Source organism: Camelus dromedarius, chromosome 2 (genome assembly GCF_036321535.1).
Source record: "Camelus dromedarius isolate mCamDro1 chromosome 2, mCamDro1.pat, whole genome shotgun sequence".
NCBI lineage: Eukaryota > Metazoa > Chordata > Mammalia > Artiodactyla > Camelidae > Camelus > Camelus dromedarius.
The window spans coordinates 73,425,283-73,452,033 of NC_087437.1; the positions used below are offsets into that span (position 1 = coordinate 73,425,283).

General features: G+C 38.8%; 1 protein-coding gene and 1 long non-coding RNA gene across 4 annotated transcripts in view; one reads left to right on the top strand and one right to left on the bottom strand.

Moving 5' to 3' along the window:
- Positions 1–14,140, bottom strand: part of NECTIN3 (nectin cell adhesion molecule 3) — a 119,078-nt gene extending 104,938 nt beyond the window's left edge. For all 3 annotated transcript variants that reach the window (XM_031433652.2, XM_064495613.1, XM_064495606.1), the window contains exon 1: positions 13,951–14,140. In XM_031433652.2, coding sequence (XP_031289512.2) covers positions 13,951–14,113 — 163 coding nt within the window. In that variant the 5' untranslated portion in view covers positions 14,114–14,140. The remainder of the gene's footprint in view (positions 1–13,950) is intronic.
- Positions 14,141–14,650: 510 nt separating this feature from the next.
- On the top strand, positions 14,651–25,851 carry LOC105093229 (uncharacterized). Its single transcript, XR_004138380.2, has 4 exons — positions 14,651–14,713; positions 20,259–20,375; positions 20,782–20,904; positions 25,559–25,851. It is a non-coding gene; the product is annotated as an uncharacterized LOC105093229 (long non-coding RNA).
- Positions 25,852–26,751: the final 900 nt, after the last annotated feature.

Below are 26,751 nucleotides of genomic sequence, written 5' to 3' on the forward strand. Positions count from 1 at the left end.
AGTAAAGGGAATCTCAGGAAATGGAGAGATAAACCAGGTCATGGATTGCAAGATTTAGTATTATAAAGATGTCAATTTAGCCCCATATGAATTCATATGGATTTAATGCAGTAGCACTAAAAACCCCTGCAGATTTTTTTGAAAATTGATAAACTGCTACTAAAATTTACATGGAAAGGAAAAGGGCCAAGATTAGCTACAATAAACTTAAATAAGTAGGTGGACTTCACTGCACCCAATACCAGGATATATTATACAGCTATAATGAGACATTGTGATATTTATGCAAAAATAGTAAAATGGACCAATGAAACAAAGAAGAGAATACAAAAATAAACCCAGACATATATGGCTACTTGATTTATTATAAAAGCAGTATTGCAAAGCAGAGTCTTTCCCATAAATAGAGAGTAAATGAAAAAAATTTGGACCTTACTTCATAATTACAAAAATAAATTCTAGATGTTATCATATTAAAGGCAAAATAATAAAGTTTCTAGGGAAAAATGTTTTCATGATGGTGTAATAGAGATTTTGTTAATAAGACACAAAGAATTAATCATAAAGAAAAAGACTGGTTTTTTGACTACATGGATAGATTTTAAGGTGTTCGTCTACAAACACTATTAAAACAGTGAAAAGGTCAGAATGGAAGAAGATATTTGCAATACAAACAACTGATGTGTGGTTCACATCCAGCAGCCAAAAACAACTAGAAATCCATAAATGACAATCCAACTAAATAAAAAGGGAAGAGAATTAACAGGTACTTCACAGGAGGATATTCAAATAGTCCATAATCCTTAGATCTCAGCCATCAGAAATATAAATATAAATTACAATCACAATGTTATTTATACCATTACATAATGATCAGAATGGATAAAAGAAAAATACTGATATTACATTGGGCTGGTGAGGCAACAGAGCAACTGAAACTCTTATACGTTACTGGTGGGAATTATAAGTTGTTATAAACACTTTGGAAAACTTTTTCAACAAAAACTTACATAAAATGAACCAGCAATTTCACCAGCAAAAGAGCAGTACAGATGGTCCCCAACTTACAGTGGTTCAACTTTATTTTTTGACTTTATGATGATGTAAAAGCAACATACATTCAGCAGAAACTGTACTTCAAATCTTGAATTTTGATCTTTTCCTGGGCTACCAATAAGCAGTAGGATACTCTCATGATGCTGAGTAGTGGCAGCAAGCTGCAGCCCCCAATTAGCCAAGCCATCACAAGGGTAAACAACCTATACACTTACAACCATTCTATACCAATACAATCATTCTGTTTTTCACTTTCAGTACAGGAATCAGTAAATTACATGAGATATTCAACACTATATTAAAAACAAACTTTGTGCTAGATGACTAGTCCAATTATAGGCTAATGTAAGTGTTCTGAGCACGTTTAAGATAGGCTAGGCTAAGGTGTGATGTTGTTAGGATAGGTGTCTTAAATTCATTTTGACTTAAGATATTTTCAACTTATCAGGCTATAACCCCCTCGTAAGTTGAGAAAGACTTGTACAATGATGTTCACAGCAGTACTATTCATAAAAGCCTCGAAGTGAAAATAAATCCACTGTCTGCCCAACATTAAAGCTGATAAATTATGGATTAGTTATGGAACAGAATACTGTACAGTGGTGCTAAAAAAAAAAACTTCTGCTACATACATACAACATGGATGAACCTCACAATATCAGCAAAGAAATACTATATAAAGTTCGAAAACAGGTAAAGCTAACTTATGATGTTAGAAGTCAGAACTGTGGTTATTACTGGGGAAGAGAGGATTCATGATTGGAAAGGAGTGGGAGAGGGGCTTCTGGAGTGCTGTTAAAGATTTATTTCTTGACTAGGGTGATGGTTTCATGGATATGCTCACTTTGTAACATTCATCCAACTGCACATTTACTATTTATAGTTTTCTGTGTGTATGTATACATATGTATAGCTAGCCAGCTAGATAGATACAGAAAGTTTTAATATTTCCTAAATCTGTGTCTCAAGTCTTGTTCAAGCCAGCCCATACTTCACATCTTCAAATGCTATTATTTACCTGGCACTTTGACTTGAATCAAGCCTCAAATCTCACAATTAACATGGTCAAAACCAAAACTATTACCCCTTTGTTATGAGGTGTTGCATCTCCTTTAAAAATATGCTGACGCCCTAACTCCGAGTACCTGTGAATGTGACCTTATTTGGAAATAAGGTCTTTGTAGACGTAATTAAGATGCAAATTAAGATAAGGTCAAACTGGATTAAGGTGGATTTAATCCAATATGATTGCTGTCCTTACTAGAAGAGAAACACACTTAGACAGAAACAGACAGGGAGAACGGCACATGATGACAAAGACAGTGACTGTAGTAAGCAGCTGCAATTCAAAGACCTAGATGCTGGCCACCACTGGAAGTTGGGATGAGGCAAGGAAGGATTGTACCCAGCGTCTTAGACAGATCATGGCCCTGCTGACACCTTGATTTCAGACATCTGGGCTCCAGTACTGTGAGAGAATAAAGTTCTGTTATTGTAAGCCACCCAGTTTGTAGTATTTTGTTATGGCAGCCCTAGGAAACTAACACATCCTTCCATGTAATATCTAATTCTTACCTCAACCTCCCTTTCAGCAATACTTACAGCATTCTTCTATCTGTCTAATGCAAAATATCCAAATGCATGAATTTTTCCCCATTACTCATATCCTGGGATCATCAAGAAGTATTATTTTGCCCTTTTATTATCTCCTGTTTTCAAACTTTTCCCTTTCTTTTCTACCATTATCATCCTCATTCAGGTCTTAACTCTACATTCAGATTAACCTGCTTGTGATAAATCAGTATTCCTTAAATACTACTTTACCTATATCATATTCAAACTTCAGTAACATCACATATTCAAAACCACTCAGTAGCCTAGCTCTAGTCTACCTCTTTCAAAAATAAATATAATTGGTCCCCTAAGACACATTTTATCCTTTTATCAGCTATTTTTTTCAGAGTAACTAGAATAATCTCTGGTAGACACAGTGGTCAATTAAATACTGACAACATCCAATATAAACTTATTACCAGCTCCACATCATCATTCATATTTTACAAGTTCATGTTATGCCAACTCATGGCTTCAATACTGATCCATCATTTTATTCATTCTCAGTTGATGTCTTATTCCATTTTTGCCCAAAGGTTCTACTACTAAGTCTCAGCATCAGCCTGCATTCATTTATTCTCAAAATTTATCATTTAAATCACTAAAGATCAAACTTGTCCGTAACTTCTATCTCTTTTACTTGAAAGTGTCTCTGTACTTGCACGTATTATTTTCTTTTTCCCTGTCTAATAGAAGGAAGAGCCTCTCATCATTTCTAAGGCTAGCCACTCTCACCTGTGTTCGTAATGTTTCCATTACTTTCTGTTCCTATACCTTGCCATATGAATGTGCTTTTCCCATCTATCCACCTCCCAAAGACAGAGAAGCCTCATCATAAAAAGCAAAAAGCTTTTCTTCAACATTCTGTAGTGGACACCATGGAAAATATATTCTCTTGGGCTATGGCAGTAACAGTATCTACTTTCTAAGAGCAGCAATGCCAATTTAAGAGACAAAGCTATAATACCCTGTGTCTCAAGGGGCAGCGAGCAATGACCTTGACAGTCTGCCCCTAGACATTCTCCTGGCTATGATTCTGGATATTGGTTCTGGATGCCAAGCCTCCTTTGGTTCTTCATTTCCATACCTGAACCACTCAGTATTCTTCAATAAATTTTCTTTTAGCCAAAGTTAAATCTAAAATGTTTGTAATTAAGAACTCTTATTTCTTTCTTAGCTCAGGCTGCTATAGTTAAATACCGCAGTCTGTGTGTTTAAATAACATTTATTTTTCACAGTTCTGGAGGATAGGAAGTCCAAGGTTAGGATGTTAGCATGGCTGGGTTCTCGGAAGAACTCTCTTCCTGGCTTGCAGATGGATACCTTCTTGCTGTATCCTCAACATCACGGAAAAAGGAAGCTCTAGTGTCTCTTCCTCCTCTTACAAGGGCACTAATCCCATTATGGACGTTTCAACCTCAAGACCTCATCTAAATCTAATCGCCTCCCAAAGAACTCTTCCTGATACCATCACATTGGGAGTTAGGGCTTCAACACAGGAATTTTGGGACAACACAGTAAGTCTATAACAACTGATACATTATTCTTTCCCCTCAAATTATTCACTCATCTTCCTCTTTCCCAAGAGCAGACCCTTACACCCTACTACTTCTTCACTATCCCCTTAGTTAGCTTTTTGGAATCTGACTTTTCTCCTAACCACTTTTACTAAATTACTGAGTCATCAATGCTCTCCACTTAACTATCAAATGCATTTGTCTATTTATCAATATTTTGTTCCTAGATTATTTCTCCTCTCCCTCCCTCTTATCCAATCAAATTACCTCAGTCTTTAAAATTTTTCCCAGTCTTCTGCCCCAACTACCCCTTCCTCCCTTTTCTCTTCTTCTTCCCTTCCCTTCTCCCTCTCTGCCTCCTCTCTCTCTGAAACAGCTCATGTATTACAAATACTTCAATCCTGATCATTCCCAATTCCACATCCTACCCTCTCATAACAAATTTTCAACTATAGCTCCAAAAAATATGCCCCAGAGACATCAAAATTAAAATGCCTCCAAAAAGTCACTAGATTGACTCATCAATTCTTTAACCGTCCTTTTCTAGTCATTCAAGAGAGAAACCTAAATTCATATCCAACTCTTAGCTCCTCACCCATGATGCTATCCAAACACCACATAATCTACTTCTCACTATCATCCCTCCCTTCAAATTCTTCTGCCAGATTGCCATTTACCTCCACAATCCTCTCTTCCCATGGACAATCACAATGGTTTTCCCTTTCACTTGCTTCTCATATCTCCCATACATCTTTTACACTGCTATCAGAGCTATCTAATATTCTTAAATCACAGACAGACTCAGTAGTTACCTGCTTCCAAAACTTTCTCCCTGCCTGCCATACAAAGTCTCATCTCCTCGGCATCAGCAAAGAATTCAAAAATCTATAATTCCCCTCCATGAAGCTCATGCTTGACCCACATGAAAACATTAATTCCTTCCACAGAGTCCTCAGTCCACTGCTCTTTTCAGCCTGGAATGCCCTCTTTTTCACTGACCTTCCCTCACAAAAGGAAAACTCTTCCTTCAAGGTTCAGCTAGAAAATTAGCTCTTCAGTTAAGTCTTCCTCCATTCCCAGTTAAACCACTCTTTATTCTGTAATCTCAAGTCACTTTGTACTTCCAATATAAGACAATTCATTTTCCCTTGCATTATTGGTATTTGTATTTGTAAAGCACTTGACTGCCATTCATAAGGATTTCATTTAATTTTCACAGCAATGCTGCAAAGGAGGTATCATTTAGCTAAGTGTATAGGGCATGAAACAGGCAGAAAGTTAAGTAATTGGGTTTAAAATACACACACACACACACACACACACACACACACACACACACAATTTTCTAATTCCAAATCTGCTAACAGTTAAATTTTAAATTTCTTAAGAGCAAAGACTCCAAGGGACCTAACAGTCCTTTCTGTGGAACAAAATGCTTTGTGTTTTAATATTCTCTTCCTTGTCTGAAATAACCCTGTTTTACCTGTCTGAACTCTCATCCATTCCTGAAGACATAGCTCAGAATTATCATTTCCTCTAATTAGCTTTCCCTGACTCTTCTAGGACTTATCGATCTTTTTTTAGACTGTATCATACTACTTGGTATGTTATTATAAATAACTTTTGTGCATATGTATATATATATATATATATATACACACACACAAAATCTAACTTGCAGTTAGTCTTACCAATGGGTTTATAAGCTTGGGAGCAGTCAGCACGTCTTATTCCACTGGGGTATACTCTATATTGCCTACTACTTGGTTGGTGCTCTATCATCTGTTTACTAATGCTCAGTAGCCCACAGTCCATCCCCTGCTTTAATTTCTAAGCACTGTATTTTTGGCATTACCAGTATAGATCAACTGTTGTGACTAATTAAAATGTTATCACATTTTAAGGGTAAATATTATTCAACTCACTCTTGAAATTTAAAGCTCACACAAAGGTCAAGGAAGTATTTTAATCATCTGAAGGAAGAAAAGTCTAGAGTGACTATTTTAGATGACTGTAGAGGGCAGCAAAGCAACAGTAGTATTCTCAAAGAAAAATAATATATTTTTCTTAGGGAACTTCAGATTTGTTTTTATATTTTAACAGATGCTGTTAGGATTAAAGCTTTTACAAGACAAGAGACTTTTTGACATGCTATATAAAAATTCCACCAGTACATATATGTTTAAATATTTTCACTATCAGTTACAAATATAACAAAAATATATCAATGCCCAGATCCTTTCATACATATATGGAAAAATAAGTTTGATAAACAATGTATGGTTTCAAAATAGCCACCATAATTGCTAACTCTTATGAATCTAAAAATTGACAATGTTTTACACTGAAAAGTGTAAAAATAATCTTTCTTAAATACAGAAAAGAGTGTCAATAGTCTAACTAAAGTGTTATTTCCTGCTAAGAAAGATGTCTTCATTAGTATTACTAATTCTAGCCTTGACTTGCCTTTCTTTTTGTCATTTAAAATCAGTCAACTGTAGGGGCTATACCAGCTTTAAAAGAAAAATAATGAATCTTTGACACTGTACTAGTTAGTGTATAAAAAACAGAAGGTAACAACTTGAAAGAGGAGTATCTTACTGTTATTTCAATATTAAAGTTCATTCTGGTTTTAATTTGGACTAGGTAAATGAAACTGTATCATGACAATATTCATATATTTATAATCTCAGAATTGTTTATAGGGATGAGGTAGCTACGATAAAAGTTGATGTTCAATACAACTGCATTATTTGCATGTTTCCCAAAGCTTTTGTTGATAATTTTTTACCTCTTTTAAATTCAACAAACAGAAATCAGGGATTTAAAGTAACTGCTACAGCAATTAACATACGCAGACTCATGGGTTTAGTGAAAAATGTTATGACTTTCTAGCCCAGTGCCCTTAGTAAGCACAGAACTGTTAGCTATGTACCGTCTCCCATTTGAATCTCTTCAATTAAAGAAAAAAAAATTAAACAAATTGAGACGCTTTAAAAAATTTTTGCGTTTACAATAAAGGAACCAGGGTATCTCTAAGGAAATTTAAATACTAGATAGTTTATTGTCTAATTTAGTCAAATTTAAACTGAAATTATAACCATGAATGATTATCTCTAATCTAAATCAAATTAGAAGGGATTTTGGCATTCATAATGACAAGGACACTTGTGAAAGGAAATCTTAATATAGCCCACAATAGTTATGACTAAATTAAATATAATATTAAGAAGTTTCAAAAACAATGACCTCAGATATTTTAGTAATGACAATCATGTCTATCATGGATAACTCATAGGAAGAATCACTATATGCAATTCATCTTACCATAGTTTTCCAATACTAACTTTTGATTAATATTCTTGTTTTTCCTCTGAAATGGAGCCACAGAAGAGTCAAGCACACTCTTTAACTGCATACAATGTTCTCAAACGCTGAGTTGGAGTCCTAGCTGTATGCACCTTTTTCATATCTGCATCAATTTTTTTCATGTTCTTCCCAGTAACAGCACTGGTATAGCTCCATTACAAAACAAAACAGCTTTCTTAAATTAAACCACTTTATTCCCAAAACTCAAGCCCAGACTGAGACATGTTATGTATAAAGTGAGGTGTCCCACCAAAGCTGCTTAAACCACATATATTCTAGGGTAAATAATATACTGCTGATTTTGCAACACCAAAGAAGAACCACCATATTTCTCCTAGAAGGTCAATTCTGCAAAACCTCAGATTCAAAATGGGTAAGACAATGGAGAATAATGAGACAGAACTAAACAAAGTGAAAAGAACTTTTAGAAAAAGGAAAAACCAATGAAAAACTTCCTCACCAAGCAACATCTTTAAAACTTATCAACCTTTTCTAGTTTACTAAATAAATAAATACTATATATATATATGTACATACATATATATATACATACACACCCCCCACACACACCCACACTCTTCCCCTCTACCCATTTTGGAAGGTAGGAATAGGAACAATGTCAGGATAGGAATATTATCAAGTATACAAGCCTTTCTAAGGATAGAATTCCTATAGTGTCTTCTGTACAATATAAATATAGCTTCTGCAACATAACAGGTTGTTTAATTAGGCTGCAAAAAAGGATCGTTTACTCAAGAATTTCTTAGACCATTAATTAACTAATGTACACCGTGACTTTCCAAGAGGGAGGGGGTTACATGGTTAGTTTTTCCCACTCCTAAATGTATTCAATTACAGTATTTTCTTCCCAAAACATATCTTCTGAGACTAGCATTCTGTTAAACACTTTGGCAAACATTGCTCTAAATCTAAAAGCATGAAAAAATGAATAGAATTTGCTCCAGGGACTAAGGATTTGAAAGATACCTAGGATCAGACAGGAAATGAAGTCAAACTTAGAAGAGTTTTTGTAGTTATTTATTACAGCTATTATTCTGTTTTATTATTTTATTTCAACATGGAAGATGAAATCATAAACCAAGTATTCTCTTGATTTCATTTTGTTCTATAGCAAATTCCTTAAACAGTTATTAAGGGGGGAAAAAAGCAAATGTTTGTAGGGGAGCAAAATCTGCCACTCCAAAACATATCTTTAGTACACAATTATTTCAAGCTGAAAACAATCAAGGCCCAAAAGTCTCAGGAAGAAACTGTGACCTTCCCTCTAACTGCCTAAAAAAATTTAGATAGCAGGGCTGTTCTACAATTAAGCTATCATCAGAGATATCTGCAAAGAGTACAGGCTAACTGTGGTGGGGGAAACTCAGCAGGGCCTAGAGATCAGAGTCCACTCTGCGTCCCATTGTTTCTACAAGGCCCGGAAAACATTTGTTTACCAAACATTTGCTTTTCCACCTTCATGTGAATTATCTTCCTCTCCTCTGAAGTCCCAAATCACTACCCCCAACACTCTCTTTTGTCTTTAAGGGAAGATAGTATTTAAGGTGAGAGTTTTGGCCATTTTGACAAGTTAATTTTCCTGGGTCTCTTCCACGTATACATGCTATTAAATTTTGCTTGATTTTCTCCTGTTACTCTGTCTCATGTCAATGTAATTCTTAGACCAGCCAAAAGAATCTAGAAAGGTAGAAAAAAATTTCTTCCTCCCTGACATGTTAAAACCTATATAGTTTAAAAAATTAACATGTGTTGATTCTGTGATATTTGCTATGATACATACAGTGAAGCCTGAGGCAAGGTCTTTACTGCAAAGAGAACACATCACAAAATAACTTTTAATTAAATACTAAACAATGAACATATAGAGTAACTACTTCAGGAAGAAGAAAAGCTGTATATAGACTTACAGGAGACAGGTCTCACTAAAATTTTGAATTCATGACCTATAATTGTCATTTAGGAAAAAACTTAAAGTTCAACCTGGATAATGATTCACAACAAATTTTATTTACATAAATGATTAAACTATATCAGAGTCTATTGTAAAAATAAAAATCATAAGCTTTCTGAAATTCAGGAAAGGATACAGGTTCAGGCTTGAAAGGTAATTTTACATAAAAATATAAAAGGTAATCAAAAGTTATGAAATAAATGGTGCTTAGATTTTTGGATCTGAGTGTCTGGCACACAAAATCATTCCATCACTTACTTAAAAGTTATTCGACTTTATCCTACATTTACATATTAATAGCCATTATTAATTAAGTGTCACATCTTTCACAAACCATACAGTCCAGACTGTCACTCTTTACAAGGACTTTAATAGATTACAGAATATGCTATAGCAATATATTTTTAACTCGCTAATTTTTTAAGGAGTAAATTATAAACTGTCAAAATACTCTATTTTTTAACAAGGGTATCACTGACAGGTTCTCTTCAATGATTTTCAAATAATAGGCATAAGCCATAAGTTTTATTCCTTAACTATACAGATGCAAAATGTATATAAGAGCTGCTGAATCATTAAATATATATATAAGCATAAGTGGCATAAACAAGATAAAACAGTAAATATACATACACCTACAAGTATGTAATTGCTCAGCTTTTTCCAATTCCTTTTTCTGACACTGTAGCTAAATGCAAAAAAGGGTCTTTTCTGATTGCTTTTAAATTTGGTTCACTTTCCATTTGTATCTGTTTAGGATTCAGAAAGATTCATATGGGCAGTAAGTATTATAGGCTCCGACCTGATACCGCTAGTAACTTGATAAAATAGAAGTGAAACTGTGAATACCTCTTCAACCCCACATTTTCAACTCCACATTTTTCAAATATAACCACTAACATTCTAACTGATCATATGCAACTGCCAAGTCCTAAAATGTATTCTACATCATTAAGGGAAGATTCAACTAGGTTCCATACAATTACACAGTTGAGGTAATTTCACCGTATTCTAACATTCTTAAAATCGGGCATCTGTATATTTACCCAAGGTAAATTTTAAAAATATTTAAAAAGCACTGACTGGGCTATATACATTCAAAGACATAAAGTGCAAATACAACAAGTCAATCAACTTGAAAACTCAACTATTCAGGTCATCAAGGTAGAATTTAAGAACAACAAGTATCAGGTTAGTTGGTTTATAATACGCAATATAATACACGCTAAACATTTGAAGGTATATTTCACGCTCTCTGCTAAGTGTTTTATTCTTTCATTTAATCCTCACAAGAACTCTACAGGCAAACTGATACTATCCTTTTCTGAAAAGATGAGAAGCCTTAAGTTTACTGAGGTTAAATAACTTACCAATGATTCACACAGCTAGTAAGTGGCAGTCTTTTTTCAGAATCAAATTCCCTATTTAGGCCCTAAATCATAAACTGGGTGAGAGAACACAAACTTATACCACCTACCACAATGTCTAAGTCTCAATAAGAAAATCTGACTCAACTGCTTTTTTTAAAGTAACTTTTTTTCTCGGTTTACACTCATATCTTTACCTAGTAGGTTAGGCATCCCTCTTCTGCGTAACACATAGTACACCTCATACAGACCTCTATCATATAAACACTGAGCTGCCTTATAATCATCTATTTACTTTATGTCTACCATAATGCTGTAAGCTCCTTGAAGCCAGGACTCTGTCTTATTCATGTTTTATGTTCCCAAGTGTCAGGAACATAGGAAGTTCTGAAAGTGCTGTTAAAGGTTCAATTATTAGATCTTTTTTCCTATTATCCTCCAAATATCCATTTAAGATAAAACCTTGTTGAAATGAAAAAAGTTTTAGCTCTCAGAATTTCATATCTAATTTGACACGAGGGTTTTTTTTTAATAGTAATAAACTTAACATGACAAAAATACTATTTTGTGTTAATAGATACTGTAAAAGTTTAGCATAGTTAGAACCATGTTAAACATAAGCAGTATATCAAAAATAGTAGCAAAAAGAAAAAATAATTTGTATGTTATAAGATAAGCATTCTGATTAACAAATCATCAGAGTCACCTTTTTAAAGCCTACAGTTCTTCTCAACTCTAAAACTAACAACTCAAACATCAGTACATGCCAAACCTTGTAACCAGTACTATGACTGTTAGATCAGAAAACAGGTTACATAGAGAAAATTCTGCTTCCATACTTACGAAGTACCCATAAATCAGGACAACTGTGCCCTACTCAAAGACTGAATTCTAAAATAAAGGTTGATGGAAAAAACTTGTCATAGGGTTCACAAATTAGGGTGTTATAACACTATAAGCCAAAAAAGGAAGCTCTTTAAATGAGCAGTGCACAGCAACACAAACCCAGCGTCTGTCTCTACAACTACAAGCAGAGTTAACTCTAAAAACTTTAATTTACACCTCTTCTAAATCACAGTCCATTTGCCTGTACTGCTTGAATTTTTAGGATTCTAAAATAAAGTATCAAGTCCCTCCAACAGCACATTATTAAAGAGGTTTTTTTAAACTTTTTTCTCCTCCCATGTGAAAACCAATGTGTTCCTTCAAAAAGTAATCAACATTTCACTTACACAATCACTGTGAAATTATTACTCAAATCCTATTTCCTTTTATTACTTGCACATATTCCTTGGCTTAGTCTTCTGTGGGGCTTTGCCTAGCTAGATAAAACTTTATTGGAGGTACAAGTAATATTCTCTTAGTCCTTAACACAATCTAAATCAGGATAGTAAACTATTAACATCCCCTCCCATTTTCCTCTCACCCAATTGTAATCCACAATCCTCTTTAATGAAAAAGAACAGTACACAAATTCAATCTAGAATCTTCCATCAACTTAAAGAAGTAACAGCGTTAGGAACTGTGCAGTGGAACCAAACATCTGGGGAGTGGGACTATAGAAACAATGTAGATTAGATAACATGCCATTTATCATACTGTACTCCATTAATTAGAAAATGTCATTACAGTGCTTGAAACGTGATGGTGATCTGGTAGTGGAAACTGTCAGCCTATAAGGGGCACTCAATCTCTCGAAAACTTTGCCTCCCTCATAACCAACAACCCTGACACACCTACAGGGTACAGGATTCTCTTTCTTCTAAATCAAACCTTATCCAAGAAATCTGCACACATCTCTCTTTGTAATAAATACTGGTAAAACTTACGGTTTCATTTAAGATTTCATTAAACACTGATCTCTTACAGCAGACTTGTATACCAGTAAAAATACTTAGGTAAACCACTCTTTCAGCAAGCCTAAGTTTTGTTTCTCCACTTTCCTCATCAAGTGAGAGTCATCGAATGAATAATGTCCTGCAGTGTTTAGCTGTTACCAAAAGACAGATCTAGTCCCCAAAGACTAGGGGCCTCATTTTCTCAAACCACGGCCTTCTATTAATGATCACTTACGTCCACTTCTCTTGCATGAGAATGCAATATTTTTTACACGATCCCCAACAAATAGGCTTCTAGTCTTCCCATACCTAGAAACTGATTACAAAGAGACTATCTCCCAAATGTGACGACGCCCCCGCCCCAAACAAAAAGTCTGTAACACAACAAGAAGGAAGAAAGAGACAGGGAAGAGGCGTGGGACTTGTTTTGATCAGAACAGCCGGGGACACAGTCAATGCATTCAGGTATTTAACACATAAATATATCGAAGTCCTGAGCACAAAAAGGGTTTGATAAAATAAACATGGACAGTGTGATAGATGTCCCAAACTAGAAGGCAGCGACCGGCTCGAAGCAAAGAGATCCAGAGGCTGCCAGGGCAGAAAGGGGCCGGAGGACAGAAGGAAACTGACTGGAAAGGATGCTACAGGGTGGGCTAACATGGTGTCTTCTCCAGCGTGTAAGGTGATGAGGGGTGGGTATTCCGAGGGCTTCATTCCGTCGGGGTCTGGTCCCTAAAGGTATCCAGGCTCACAACTTAAGTTTCACCCGGGAAAAAAAGAAGGCGGCAAACGAGCATCCCGGCACCTCAGTCCCCAGCACAGAGGTCCGCGCTTTCAGCTTCCTCCGTGAATGAGGGAGGAAGTAACGGTCCCGGGAGCAAACACGGAGAAGCCCTGATCACCAAGCACTCGGCGTCCGGGCGGAAAGCACCTCCGCCGAACCCCGGCCCGCAGCGTGGAGAGCGGCGCGGCCCCGGGGGAGGGGAGCGGGCGGCCAGCGCCGCACTGGCCGGCCCCGGCCCCGGCCCTTCCCCGGCCTCGCCCCGGGCGCGGCGAAAAGTTTCCAGCCAAAGTCCGCGGCACCCGCTCACGCAGCCAACCGCCGAACACAACCGCCTCCCGCCAGGGAGAGCGGCCCGCGCCTACCGGGCCGCGGCGCCGGGACCCTCGGTCGCGCCTCCCTCAGCCCGCGCCGGCCGCCGAGGTTCACCTACCACAGAGCCGGGAGAAGAACAGCAGCGGGAAAAGCAGCAGCAGCAGCAGTGGCGGTGGCGTCGGGGGCGACAGCAGGAGCCCGGCCCCGGGGGGAGAAGCGGAGGAAAGTTGTGCTTTGCCGCCTCCGGGACACAGCGGAGCCAGCCCCGGGGTCCGCGCCATCCCCCACCCTCCCCCCGGCCCGCTCGCTTGCCCGCCCCCTGGCTTCCCCGGCCCCGCAGCCTCAGGCTCTGGGCGGCGGCAGCAGCGGCCACGGCGCGGCGGCGGCGGCGGCGGCGGCGGCGGCGGCGGCGGCGGCGGAAGGTCCGGTGCGCGCGTCCCCAACTCCCAGTTCTTGAGCCGTCGCCGCCGGCTGACACTCAGCCGAGCGCTCGCGGCTGCCTCGACTCCGCCGTCGCCGACGCCACTGCCGAGGCTGAGGCGGGAGCCGCCCGCCGCCGCCACTCCCCTCCCCCCGGCACCCGCCAGCCTCCCGCCCGCCTCGAACTCCTGGGAACTCGGAACGCACCACCCCGCCCCGCACGGGAGGGGGAAAGGAAGCCGACCCTCAGAGCGGGAGCTGGGACTCGCCCGCCCAGCCCGCGCAACTCGCGCTCCCGTCTGATCCCGGAGTGCAAGCCGCGCTCCTCCCACCCCGCCCTCCCACACACGCTCCTCCCCTCCCCCCCCCCCCAAAAAAAACCAAAAAACTCTTCACTCCTCTTTGATAGCCAGGTTTCTTCCAAAGCAGGGTTTTAAAGAGGACTGGAAAATCTGGAATAGGTTAGTAGGCCCCGCCCCTTGCGTTCCTGCCTCGTCCCCCCCTTCCCAGCCTTTCTAATGGTCTCGCCCACTCCGCCCCTCGCGGGTCCACCGCGGCCCCGGCGCAGACTGAGGCGGAGGGCGGCGGGACGTTTCGTGCTCCCGGCTCGCCTCGCCCGAGCGGCGCTCTCCCTCTGGCTGGGACCCGAGGAGAGGGGGTGGGGAAGAGAAGGCAGGATGGGGCTGCCCTTCCGTTGCCCATGCTAAAGGTTCCTGTGTGGGACGCTGGACGTAGCCTAATGGACTAGGCATCTCCCTCCTCGCCGAGGGCTGAAAGGAGAGACTTTCTCCTTCTTCCTGCTTCCCGGGACAGCTGTGATCTCCGAATCCCTCCTTTTTCCCCTCCCCACTTCCCCCAAACCCGCCGAGGCACGTTTGCACAGGCGTTTTTTTTTCTTGCTCCTTTCTCTGGGAGGGCGGTTTGGTGAAAGGGTCAACAGAGCCGGGCGAGGAGAGGGGCCGCGAAAGATTTGCTTTCTCACTCTTGCTTCTTTGGCCGCGGGGCTGTCTGCTATCCCCGCTGGGCGACCGGCAACAGGAGGCCATGGATTTCCCCCATCGGATCGCCTAGAGTGCGGTGGTGTTTTCCTTTGGTTTTGTTTCATTTGCATGTTCGCACGTGTAATTTTATTTTCATTGCCTGTTTTCTTGTGAACTGATCGCGGAAAAGCGACCTCGGGAAGTAGTAAACATTTGCCCCTAAGAGGAGAGTCTGTGATCCACCACAACCTTCCCTCACCCCGATGTCCGCTCGCCCTGCCCTCTCCATTTGCCTGCCACACACAGTCCTGGTGGTTAACCTTGGAGCTACAATCACCGGCGGTTCTGCGGGGTGGTGGACAGTTTCGACTGTCCCGAGAGGGGCTCCAGTGGAGGCAGAGGACATACGTTCTCAATCCATTAATTTTACGTTGGTTCTGCCATCTCCATCAGATAGCCACAAATGTGCTCCAATAAGAAGAAAGTCGAATAAGGAGCCAGCCGCCGTTAAACTAATGCTTGTCTGCCGCCAAGATTACGCTGTCCTCCCCCTTCAATCGCTAAGGTCTCCCCAGCCTCCACCCACTGGCTAACAAGGTTTTACTCACCTCCAAGACTACACACAATTCTACCCCCTGCCCACCGCTCTTTTTTCTTAACTTCCGCCTCCCAGCCTGTCGTCCAGTGCTCGGTTTAAGTACCTCTTTCCCTCCACCTACTTTTCTCTCCCCTCTCTGCCTGTCTGCCTCTGTCGTCCCCTGTAAACCTGTCTCCTGCAACACTCCTTTCCATCACCTATTCTCAGGATGCACTTATGAATAAACCTTGTCCTGTATCGCTCTGGGAGATGCCCTGATGATGATCATAATTGACGAAATGTAGCCATTGTGACATTCCTCAGCTGTGCTGACACCACCGTTTCCCTTGAGAAAATTTCTTTTCCTATTTTCTCATTCTCTAAACCTAATGTCACAGCTAAATTTAGACAGAGCCCACTGTGCAACGAATAGCTAATTATCTGTTTAGGTAGCACTTTAACACGTTGTTGAGACTCAGTTAAATGTTAAACAACCAAAATTTTAATATCGCTAGCCAGTTTCATTCCCCTAGCCTTTCCCTGGTGGTTCTAATCTCCAGGAAAAAAACAAAAGTAATTTAGCCAATATTTGAAAAGGTGCCAAAAGCTTAATATGGGGGCCATTCATGCAATTGCTACAGAGACCATGAGGGATTAACAGGTTTAGTGCTTCTCAAAAGGATGATATGGAGCCTTAAAGGATACATTTCCTCCATATTCTGAGAATTGGATTAGTTGCAAGCTATGATTATATTCTCTTACCTAAAGTGGAGAGCATGGAAGAGCAGTATTTGTACATGTTATATAAGCATTAAAAGAGCACCATGCTGGTGTTTTTGTGCATACATGCATTATGTTTTAATAATAATAATTTGTGTAGATATAGCCTCTTCAGCCAGAGATGTCAAAGCACATGCTTACTTCCCAGGGAAATTTGCAATTACCATTATCCCTACTTGACAGCTGGAGGAACAGAGGCACAGAGGTTAAGTGCAAATACTACAAGCCTGTGTGGTGGTTTCCCTGCCAGAACCAAGTTCTTACCTTCCAGAAGACACCACTGACCTCTCAAGATTTCTTTTAAAGTTAGAAAACAAATTGACCGAGGTAACTCAAATGTCTACCTTCTAAGTGTCCAATCTCAAACTACTTTCTCCTCAAATGAATACATACCTACCTTAAGCTTTCATATTGGAAATTATTACTAGCTACAGAAAAAGATTTTACATTATGTGGTACAACTCATTTTTTTCAAGGACCAGAATTACTGTCGATTTAAAAAAAAAAGAAGAAAAAAAACCTTTAACATGAGAGTATTACCAGGTTTTACACCATTTTCAGTCGCCTAACTTTACAGATAAGTTCGTCTTTATTGTTTGAGTGACAAACTGGTTGAAGGAATACTTAATCATAGCTAACTTATTAATACTTCTGGCACTATGGAATCCAAAGTAGGCATGCTTTTTCCAAGGCAAAAAATTATCTGAACAAAAAGCAACATGATTCTAATGCCAATAGTGATTTCATTGTTTGGAGTTAAGAGTACTGATGATGTCCATCCCACTTTTTGCCTCAAAGACTGTTGATCAACTACCGAGATTCATGAACTCTTAACTGAAAAACAGAGGTTGACATCTTAATAAAAAAGTGATTATGTACAGTGCCCGGCATTTTATATTTACTCAAATAATCCAGATTAAAAGTTTGAGACTATTAGAATTTCATAGCTGATTCTGAAACAAAAATTATTTTGTAGTAGAGGTAGACTATTATGTACATACTTCAGCTAGTTCTTTTTACCATCAGCAAATTTTTTATAACCCACTGCGTGAGGAAGTATAGCTTTTCCCTTATTGGAAGAGATGAGCAATGCTTTGTGGTATGTTTGAGTTGGTACTCTAGTTGACAATAAGTTGATGTTACCCAGTTAGAATCACAGTCTTCTAAAGCAGAACTATGTAAATAGTTTAAAACAAACTGCAAACCAACAAAAAAGTCCACCCACTTTTATCAAATGCAGCTATTTCCGACTGCAAAGATCTTCCCTCATATATTCATACTGTGTTTTTCCCTCATATTTCCCTTGGGCCCTTGCTCAAATTCAACTTTGTCATTGAGCTCTTCTATGGCACCCCCAGATGAAAGAGCTGCCCCCAACCCCAATCCCTATTCCCCTGACACACAGATTGCTTGATTATCTCTACTGTACTCACTATATCTTTATTTATTGTCTGTTTTCCCTTCACTAGAATGAAAGTTCCACAAGGCTGGACAGGGATCTATTTATTTTTTCACTGTTGAAACCCAACCACCTAAAACAGTATCTACCATATAGCTCCCAGTTTGGATGATTAAATGATAACTACAGTGACATAGCATACTTGAGTGCACCTCTAATGGCAGACAAACCCAAGAGAATAATATTAATTTTTTAAGATCTTGATTATATGATCTTGTTGAGTTTTTGAAGCTGGAAGATGGTTACTCTAACTGATCATTGCTTAACATTCAATTTAATTGCTTTTAGTGTTACTTATTAAGCTGTCGTCTCTCTACTCCATATTCACACATACTACTGGGGCTGGGGCTCTGCAAACATGTCTCCTTTGCCAGCTGGCTTCCTAGTAGGTTCTATCAATAGGAGCCCTTGGAGAGAGGATAGAAGGTAGAAGTGGGGGAGAAGACACTTGTTCCTTTCTCCTTGCTTCCTGCTTCTATCAGCATCACTTCAGCAGTAAAAGCCCTTCACCCCATCGTCAGCAGTTGGTTCCAACCTCCCACTTTATACCCCAAGAACTAGACCCATCACAACACCTCAGAGTGACCAGCACCAGCTAGGCTGTGCCCACTTCTCAGAGTTGCAGGCCCTAGTCAGCAGGAACTTTCCTCTGAGCTTCTCAGTTCTAAAAATCCAAACTTTTCCCTTTGTTTCCCCAGCTTTAAGACGGTAATAGCTTCCCACATTACATATCTCTGAATCACTTCAGAGTTCTTTTTTGGGTGGACCCCCCTCCTACCCCTGTGTAACAATACCCTATTATTAAGTTCCCTAGGTAACATGGTATGATTTCTTTTTCCTTGATTGGACCTTGATTGATGCTCTATTTTCAGTGACTATTTCCCAAAACCTTCTTTGTAACAGTTATTTTTCTTTAAGTCAAACTGTTTAAAATCACAGAGTCAACATCAATCTCAATATAAGTAAAAGCAATAAAGCAAATGAGCAAAATTTGTTCTATTTCATTGACAGCAATCCAGGTTAAGCAGAGATGGGTTTGAAATAAGAAAATTTGGAGGTAATTATGTTGGTGTCTTAGTCATATATATATAGTTTTTTTTGGTTGATGTTCCTAATCTAGATAATGGAAAAACAAATAAAATTTTCTAATGTTAGGTAATCTAGGAGATTTCTTTATTTTACTGACCTTAATTACCCTTGAAAATCATTATGAAACAACAAGGTCCCTGTGTAAAGCACAGGGAACTATATTCGATAACTTGTAATAACCTATAATGAAACATAATATGAGAAAGAATATATATGTATAACTGAATCACTATGTTGTACATCAGAAACTAATACAATATTGTAAATCAACCACACTTTAATTAAAAAGAAAAAGAAAGAAAGAAAATCATTATGGAACTGAAAGATAAGAGGATTACTTGGAAAAAGAATTGGACTTCTCTCATAAACCTAAAAAGAAAACAAACATACATTTCACACAGCTATCTAAAGGCTAACTCTATTTATAATATACAACTATTTTGCAAGAGGCACTAGGGTTCCAAAAACATAGTTTGAGGAACTGATACTCAGGCAGAAAGAAGAGCTAAGCCATAGCATTATGGTAGGTTAAATAAGAGGGTAGGTTAACTGAGCAAAGATGATTGAGCTACTATGTGCTAAAATTTATGTAAGGTGTTGGGAATGGAAAAACTCAAGTCCTGACCCCAAATGCCAATAAAAACATTATTGCAAACAATGGAGTGATGTACAATATAGCAGACAACAGAGGATGATTCCCAGGTTTGCCTAAAAGAGACTGGGAATGCCTAACAGCAAAGGTAACATTTGAACAGTCTCTTTTTTTTTTTTGAGGTAAAATTGTTATAGAACATTCTATGAGTTTCAGGTGTATCACATTATAATTCATCTGAATGCACAAAAAAGTGATCACCGCCAAAGGTCTAGTTATTATCCATCACCATGCAATTGACCCCCTTAGCCCATTCCTCAACCTCCTTCCCTCTGGTAACCACCAATCTGTTCTCTGTATTTATGAGTTTGTTTTTTTGTTGGTTTATTTGTTTTGTCTCTTTTTTTTAGATTCCATATATGAATGAAATCATATGGTATTTGTCTTTCTCCATCTGACTTATTTCACTTAGCCTAACATCCTCAAGTTCCATTCATGTCACGAATAACAAGATTTCATTCTTTTCTAGGGCTGAATAGTATTTGAACAGCCCTAAAGAGTGACTAAGAGTTTGCCATACGGATAGGATAAAAGCAACAGAGGGAATATGAAAATGACAGATGGAAGATTACAGAGGCATGGCAAGGTATGATGAAACCACAAGTATTTCTGTGCTGCCATAGGGTAACATGCAAAGGGGAATTAGGAGAAAAGGCAAAAATGAAGTTAGATAAGTAGGCAGGGATCTTTTTTTTTTTTTAACCTTATAAAGAAGTTTGGATTTTATCTGGTAGGTAATGTGAACAAGTGAAGAATTTTGAGTAGTGGGATGACAAGATTGGGTTTGCTAGAAAAGTCAAAGAACTGGTAGAAGTGAGGATGGAAGGACTGTCAGGGGATTTGGGAGAATTATAAGAAATTTAGTAAGGAATTTGTTGTAAGGAGAAGAGAGAATAAAGGTCTGAACTTGAGCAGTGATCAAGCGAGTAGAAAGGAGAAAATGAATGCAGGAGAATTTTAGTATTTTAACACAAAATGCTTTATTCCCACAGTGGTTTGAATATGTGTACATTCAAATAGTCATAAAGTCATAAACGTTGCTGAGGGAAGTAGGAGGCAAAAGACACGTGAACAAAAGGATGAAAAAGGATGGAAAGAGAAGCACTCAAAAGAAGGTAATGAAAATATGAGTAGAGGCAGAGGGATATTAAAAGAGAGAACATGGAGAAGAAAATAGGTGGAGGGAGATCAAATGGTAAAGCCTGCAATACTCTAATTGATGGTTTTAAAATTATTGGACAAATTTTATAATTTACTTCCACTGTATATTATTCATTTGATTCTTATATGTATATCTCAGATTCCTGCAATATCCAGTACAGTTGCTTTTGAATTTTATTCCCGTTCTTGTCCTACCCCTGTTCTACTCAAAACTGAAGGGTATCAAAAAGAAAAGGGGAAATTGACATCCAACAGGATCCTGCAGGGCCCTCCTGAGTACAAAAGCCCCTCTGTGTCCCCCATTTCTTGTCTGTAGAAAAAGGCTTTAGTCTCCTATGCCTTCCCTGAGTTCCAAAGAGCAGACTCAAGTAGTTACTAACTAGGGAAGTGAGGAAATGCAGAAATAAAGGAAAAGCAGTCAGGCATGAAAAGTAATGCTAGCTTAATAGTTCAGCAATAAAACAGTCCTAGTTCCTCCTCAAGGGATATATATAACAATCTAACACATATCTTTGAGTCGTTCTGTAAAAACTTAGACCCGTTTTCCCCCCCAGGTGAAGGATGGTGACTACATGCTGATCACAAGCACTAGACCCCAGACTGGTTGAACCAGGTTGATGATTGAGATTCCCACCCTATTACCTCACCACCAACTAATCAGAAGATCACACATCCTGCAACACTTACTCCCAATGTTACCTTTAAAAGCCCTTCCCTGAAAGCCATTGGGGAATTCAGGTCTTTTGTGCATAAGCTGCCCATTCTCCTTGCTTGACACACTGCAGCGAACACTGTACTTTCCTTCTACACAACCCAGGGTCAGTAGATTGGCTTTGCTGCCTGGTGGGCAAAAATGATCAGAGAGTGCAAAGTTATTAGCTTTGTAGGTAGAGGAAAGGAGCAATAAGCTAAGGAATTTGGCAGGCTTTGGAAGATGGAAAAGGCAAAAACATGGATTTTCCCCTAGAGCCTCCAGAAAGGAATTCAGCTCTGCCAATGCCTTGATTTTAGCTAGGTAGGACCTGTGTTAGACTCCTGATCTAGAGAACTGACAGATAATAAATTTGTGTTCCTGTAAACCATTGTCTGTGGTAATTTGTTATAACAACAGTAGAAAACTAATTGTGACAAAATGAGAACTATATATTTGATCTTTCTCTAGTTCCTGGCAGAGAGCTCCTGTAACTCTCGGAGTTTTCTGAGTGATGGGGTGAGAGGAGCATCTTTTGTTATTTATAATAAACCCCTTTCAACCACATATATGCTTATGTTAATGAGATGACTCTTGGAAGTTAAGGACTAGTTGCCAGAGAAACCAACCAAGTGATTAGAAGGTTGAAACTTTTAGCCCCACCCAACTCCCAACCTCCAGGGGTTGGGAGAGAAGCTGGAGATTGATTTCACCATCAATGGCCAAAGGCATAATTAATCATGTGAACTTAATGAAACCTCTATTAAAAACTCTAAACCCTGAGAGCTTCCAGGTTGGTGAATACATGAAGGTGCTGGGAGGCTAATGCGCTCAGAGATGGCATGGCAGCTCTGCACCCCTTCCCACAGATCTTGCCCTGTGCATCCCTTCCATTCTGCTATTCCTGAGTTGTATCCTTTATAATAAACCAGTAAATTTAATTAAGTGTTTCACCTGAGTTCCGAGAGCCCTTCTAGCAACTTACTGAATCCCGGGAGGGGGTCATGGAAACTCTCAATTTATAGCCAATTGTTCAGAAGTCCAGCTGACAACCTGGAACCTGTGATTGGCATCCCAAATGGGGGCAGGCTTGTGGGACTGGGGCCTTAATCTTTGGAGCCTGTGCTAACTCCAGGTAGTTAGTGTCATAATCCAGCTGTAGGAAAATTGGTCTGAAGAGCTGGAGAATTGTTTGATGTGGGAATCCTCCCCACCATACTCGGTATCAGAAGCTGGCGCAAGTAGAGCAGAAATGAAACAAGAGTTTTCTTTTACTGATATACCTCCGTATCCTCTTACCTTAATTCCTTTGACCAACACTCGAGAACCTTAACACGAAACTCAGCATTACTTCAAAGCACCTTATCTAGCCTGCCCTACTAAGACCCTAGGCCCACTCCATTCCTTGCCAGTCTGTTTTTTTCATGAGACTCTAGGACACCTGTTTCATCATGAACAAACATCCCCATATCCTTTTAATATTTCTACCTTCTATAACAAAATAAAACAGGCATATTGTTCTAAAATTTAAGATTCGTTGCATTATCTCATATAGAAAGCTTATGTTTCTTTCTACTTCTTCAATTCATGCTGCCTGGAGCAGGGCTGGGTGTATCTACTTCTAGATCATTGTTCTGTAGACTTCATTTAACAACCTGTCTTCTTTGAATTTCTGTGTACACTTTTTTATTCTGCTACTTGAAGTCCCTGACAACATCAATACTTTGTAACCTCCTGTGGACCTCTGGTCTCAGTGGGAATTTCTCACTAAAGAGCTCTTTCTAAACTACCCTCTGGTTTTCCTACTAGTTTACCATCATTGTTGAATTTATTCTTCAGCTTCTAATTTTTGTCTTCTAACACTTATCTTCAAATCCATTATTCTCATTCTGGCTTTTTTGCCTTCCTACCGAGACTGGACTCCACGGTAAACATCTCAATAATACACTTGCCAGCCCTTGTTTGCTTTGCTAACCCTCACTAACAACACTCAGCATTCCTGCTGTAGATCAGGAGTTGCTTGATAAAATCTCAACAGGGCACCAGCTACAATTCCTGAAATTTCATGGTATCAAAATTCCCCTTGGTTCTCAAAGCTGCTCAACAGTTCTTATAATCATCCTTCTTAAAACCTTTACAGTGATGGCTCCAAATTTTTTCCTTCCTCCTCAGACCTCCATCCCTTTCCTTAGCCCTTGCATTCTCTTTGGATAACAATGCTTCTTATCTCCCTGGAAAAATCGTAGCTCTTCTAGATGAATTGCATTAATCTCCTTCTAATTTAACTTATCTTGTCACCCTTTCCTCTCTCTTGCAATAATTCAAAAGTTTGTTGACACAAACATCATCTCTACCCTCCCCTACCTTCTAACAGTCAGATTGTTAGACTCTAAGCACCTGAGGATTGCAGAACATAGATACTACTCACCTCTTAGAAAATGACCAGACATGTTACATGTTAGAATTCTTAAAATCAAATTTCAAATCAGGAAACCAGCTTTAAAGACAGCAGGCAGCTCAACATGAATGGACCTAGAAAATATCATACTAAATGAAGAAAATCAGACAGAGAAAGACAAACACTATATGATACCACTTATATGTGGAATCTAAAAAATAATACAAATGAATCTATACACAAAGCAGAAACAGACTCACAGCTATAGAAAATAACTTGTGGTTAGCAAAGAGGAAGGGGGAGGATAAATTAGAAGTATGGGATTAACAGATACAAACTACTATGCATAAAATAGATAGGCAACAAAGATTTACTATATGCACAGGGAATTATATTCAGTATCTTGTAATAACAGATAATGAAAAATAATCTGAAAAAATACATGTAACTGAATCACTCTATTGTACAACTGAAACTAACACAATATTGTAAATCAACTATACTTCAATAATTAAAAAAAAGAAAACAGACTGATGGTAGTTCTGCTGCCCTCTTGTACCCTACAGTCTTTCTGTTATAGGAATAAAATGCCAAACAAAAGAGTTGACCTAATAAAAAGAACTAAATTAGAAAGCTATAAGCCAGCTTGTCATGAGAATCATTTCTATCCTTCTCATGATCAAATATTTTAATGCTAAGCTGTTGCCATTCACTGTTTGAAAATGTCATTTTGGTATAAATATATGTGAATATTTGGGTATATAAATGTTTTGTGTATTCAGCCATAAAAACTGACAACATAACGCCATTTGCAGCAACCTGGATGTTGCTGGAGAATGTGATTCTAAGTGAAGTAAGCCAGAAAGAGAAAGAAAAATACCATATGAGATCGCTTATATGTGGAATCTAAAAAAAAATAAAAAGTTTTGTGGTTGTTTTCATATGTGATTCTGTAACTAGGTGGCTAGAACCTCAGGATCTATGGGGATGGGGGAGTTTTTGCTTTATAACTTTCTTTGTCTTTTTTACTCTGCCCTTTATATATTTCATAAGAATTCCATCTTTTTAATTCCTTATTTTGTATTTTCCTATCTATTTCCATAACTATCTCCAGGGTTACTTAAATTACTGTGGAATATACTACATTATTGAAAAAGACGTAGGTATTCATATTTCTAATACAACTTATCCAGAGAAACTAATGTGTCATTTCTGCCAGTCTCTGTATTTATAACATGAGAGAAATCCCTGGGAAACTGACCCTGTAGCCTAATGATAAAATAACCTTTCAGAACTATTAAATATTTTATTCTTACAGGGATTATTGACAATGAATGAAGGAACTACCCTTTTGAATGCTATAATAGAATATATATTTCATTTATTCAGTAAATATTTATTCAGATCAACCTGTGGGGCCTTCCCAGGACAATCTCCTCCCACATATCCTCTGCTGTAGCTCCACTCTGAAGTACCTAGATGATAATGTCTGATGCACATTACTTTTGTTGTTTTACAGATGCTAAAACCACCACCAAATGGAAGAAATTAACTACTGGGTGATCATGAGCATGCAGCCCTCAGACCTACTGGCACTTAAGGTTGATAATGTTAACCCTTGTGACACTGCCCTGTTACCTCACCATCGACCAGTCAGAGAACTGTGCATGAGCTGATCATATAACCTGCAACCCTCCTCCCTCACCTGGCCTTTAAAAAAAAGGTTCAGCCTTTGTTGAAACCCTTCATGGAGTCTGGCTATTTTTTGAGCACAAGCCACCTGTTTTCCTTGTGTTGCTGTCTTACAATAAATGCTGCACTTTCCTTCACCACAACCCAGTGATTGGCTTTACTGTGTGCAGGTGAGCAGACCCAAGTTTGGTTTGGTAGCACAAACTCCATGCAGTGGAGACGTAGCAATAAAGAAGACATATCAAAACTACAATGGGGTATCACCTCACACCAGTCAGAATGGCCATCATTTAAAAGTCCACAAATGATAAATGCTGGAGAGGGTGTGGAGAAAAGGAACCCTCCTACACTGTTGATGTGAATGTTAATTGGTGCAGTCACTATGGAGGACAGTATGGATGTTCCTTTAAAAATTAAAAATACACTTACCATATGATCCAGCAATCACACTCCTGGGCATACATCCAGAGAAACTACAATTGGAAAAGACACATGCACCCCAATGTTCACAGCAGCCCTACTTACAATAGCCAAGACATGGAAACAACTTACATGTCCATCGACAATAGAATACTACTCAGCCATAAAAAAGAACAAAATAATGCCATTTGCAGCAACATGGATGGACCTGGAGGTCATCATTCTAAGTGAAGTAAGCCAGGAAGAGAAAGAAAAATAACATATGATATCACTCATATCTGTGGAATCTAAAAAAAAAAAAGAAAAAAGAAGACACTGATGAACTCATCTACAAAACAGATATAGACTCGTAGACATAGTAAACAATCTTATGATTACCAGGAGGAAAGGGGGTGGGAGGGGGTAAATTTGCGAGTTTGATATTTGCAAATATTTACTATATATAAGAATAGATAAAAAAACCAGATTTTTTCAGCATAGCACAGGGAACTATATTCAATATCTTATAATAACCTTTAATGGAAAAGAATATGAAAATGAATATATGTATGTATATGTGTGAATGAGACATTATGCTATACAGCAGAAACTGACACATTA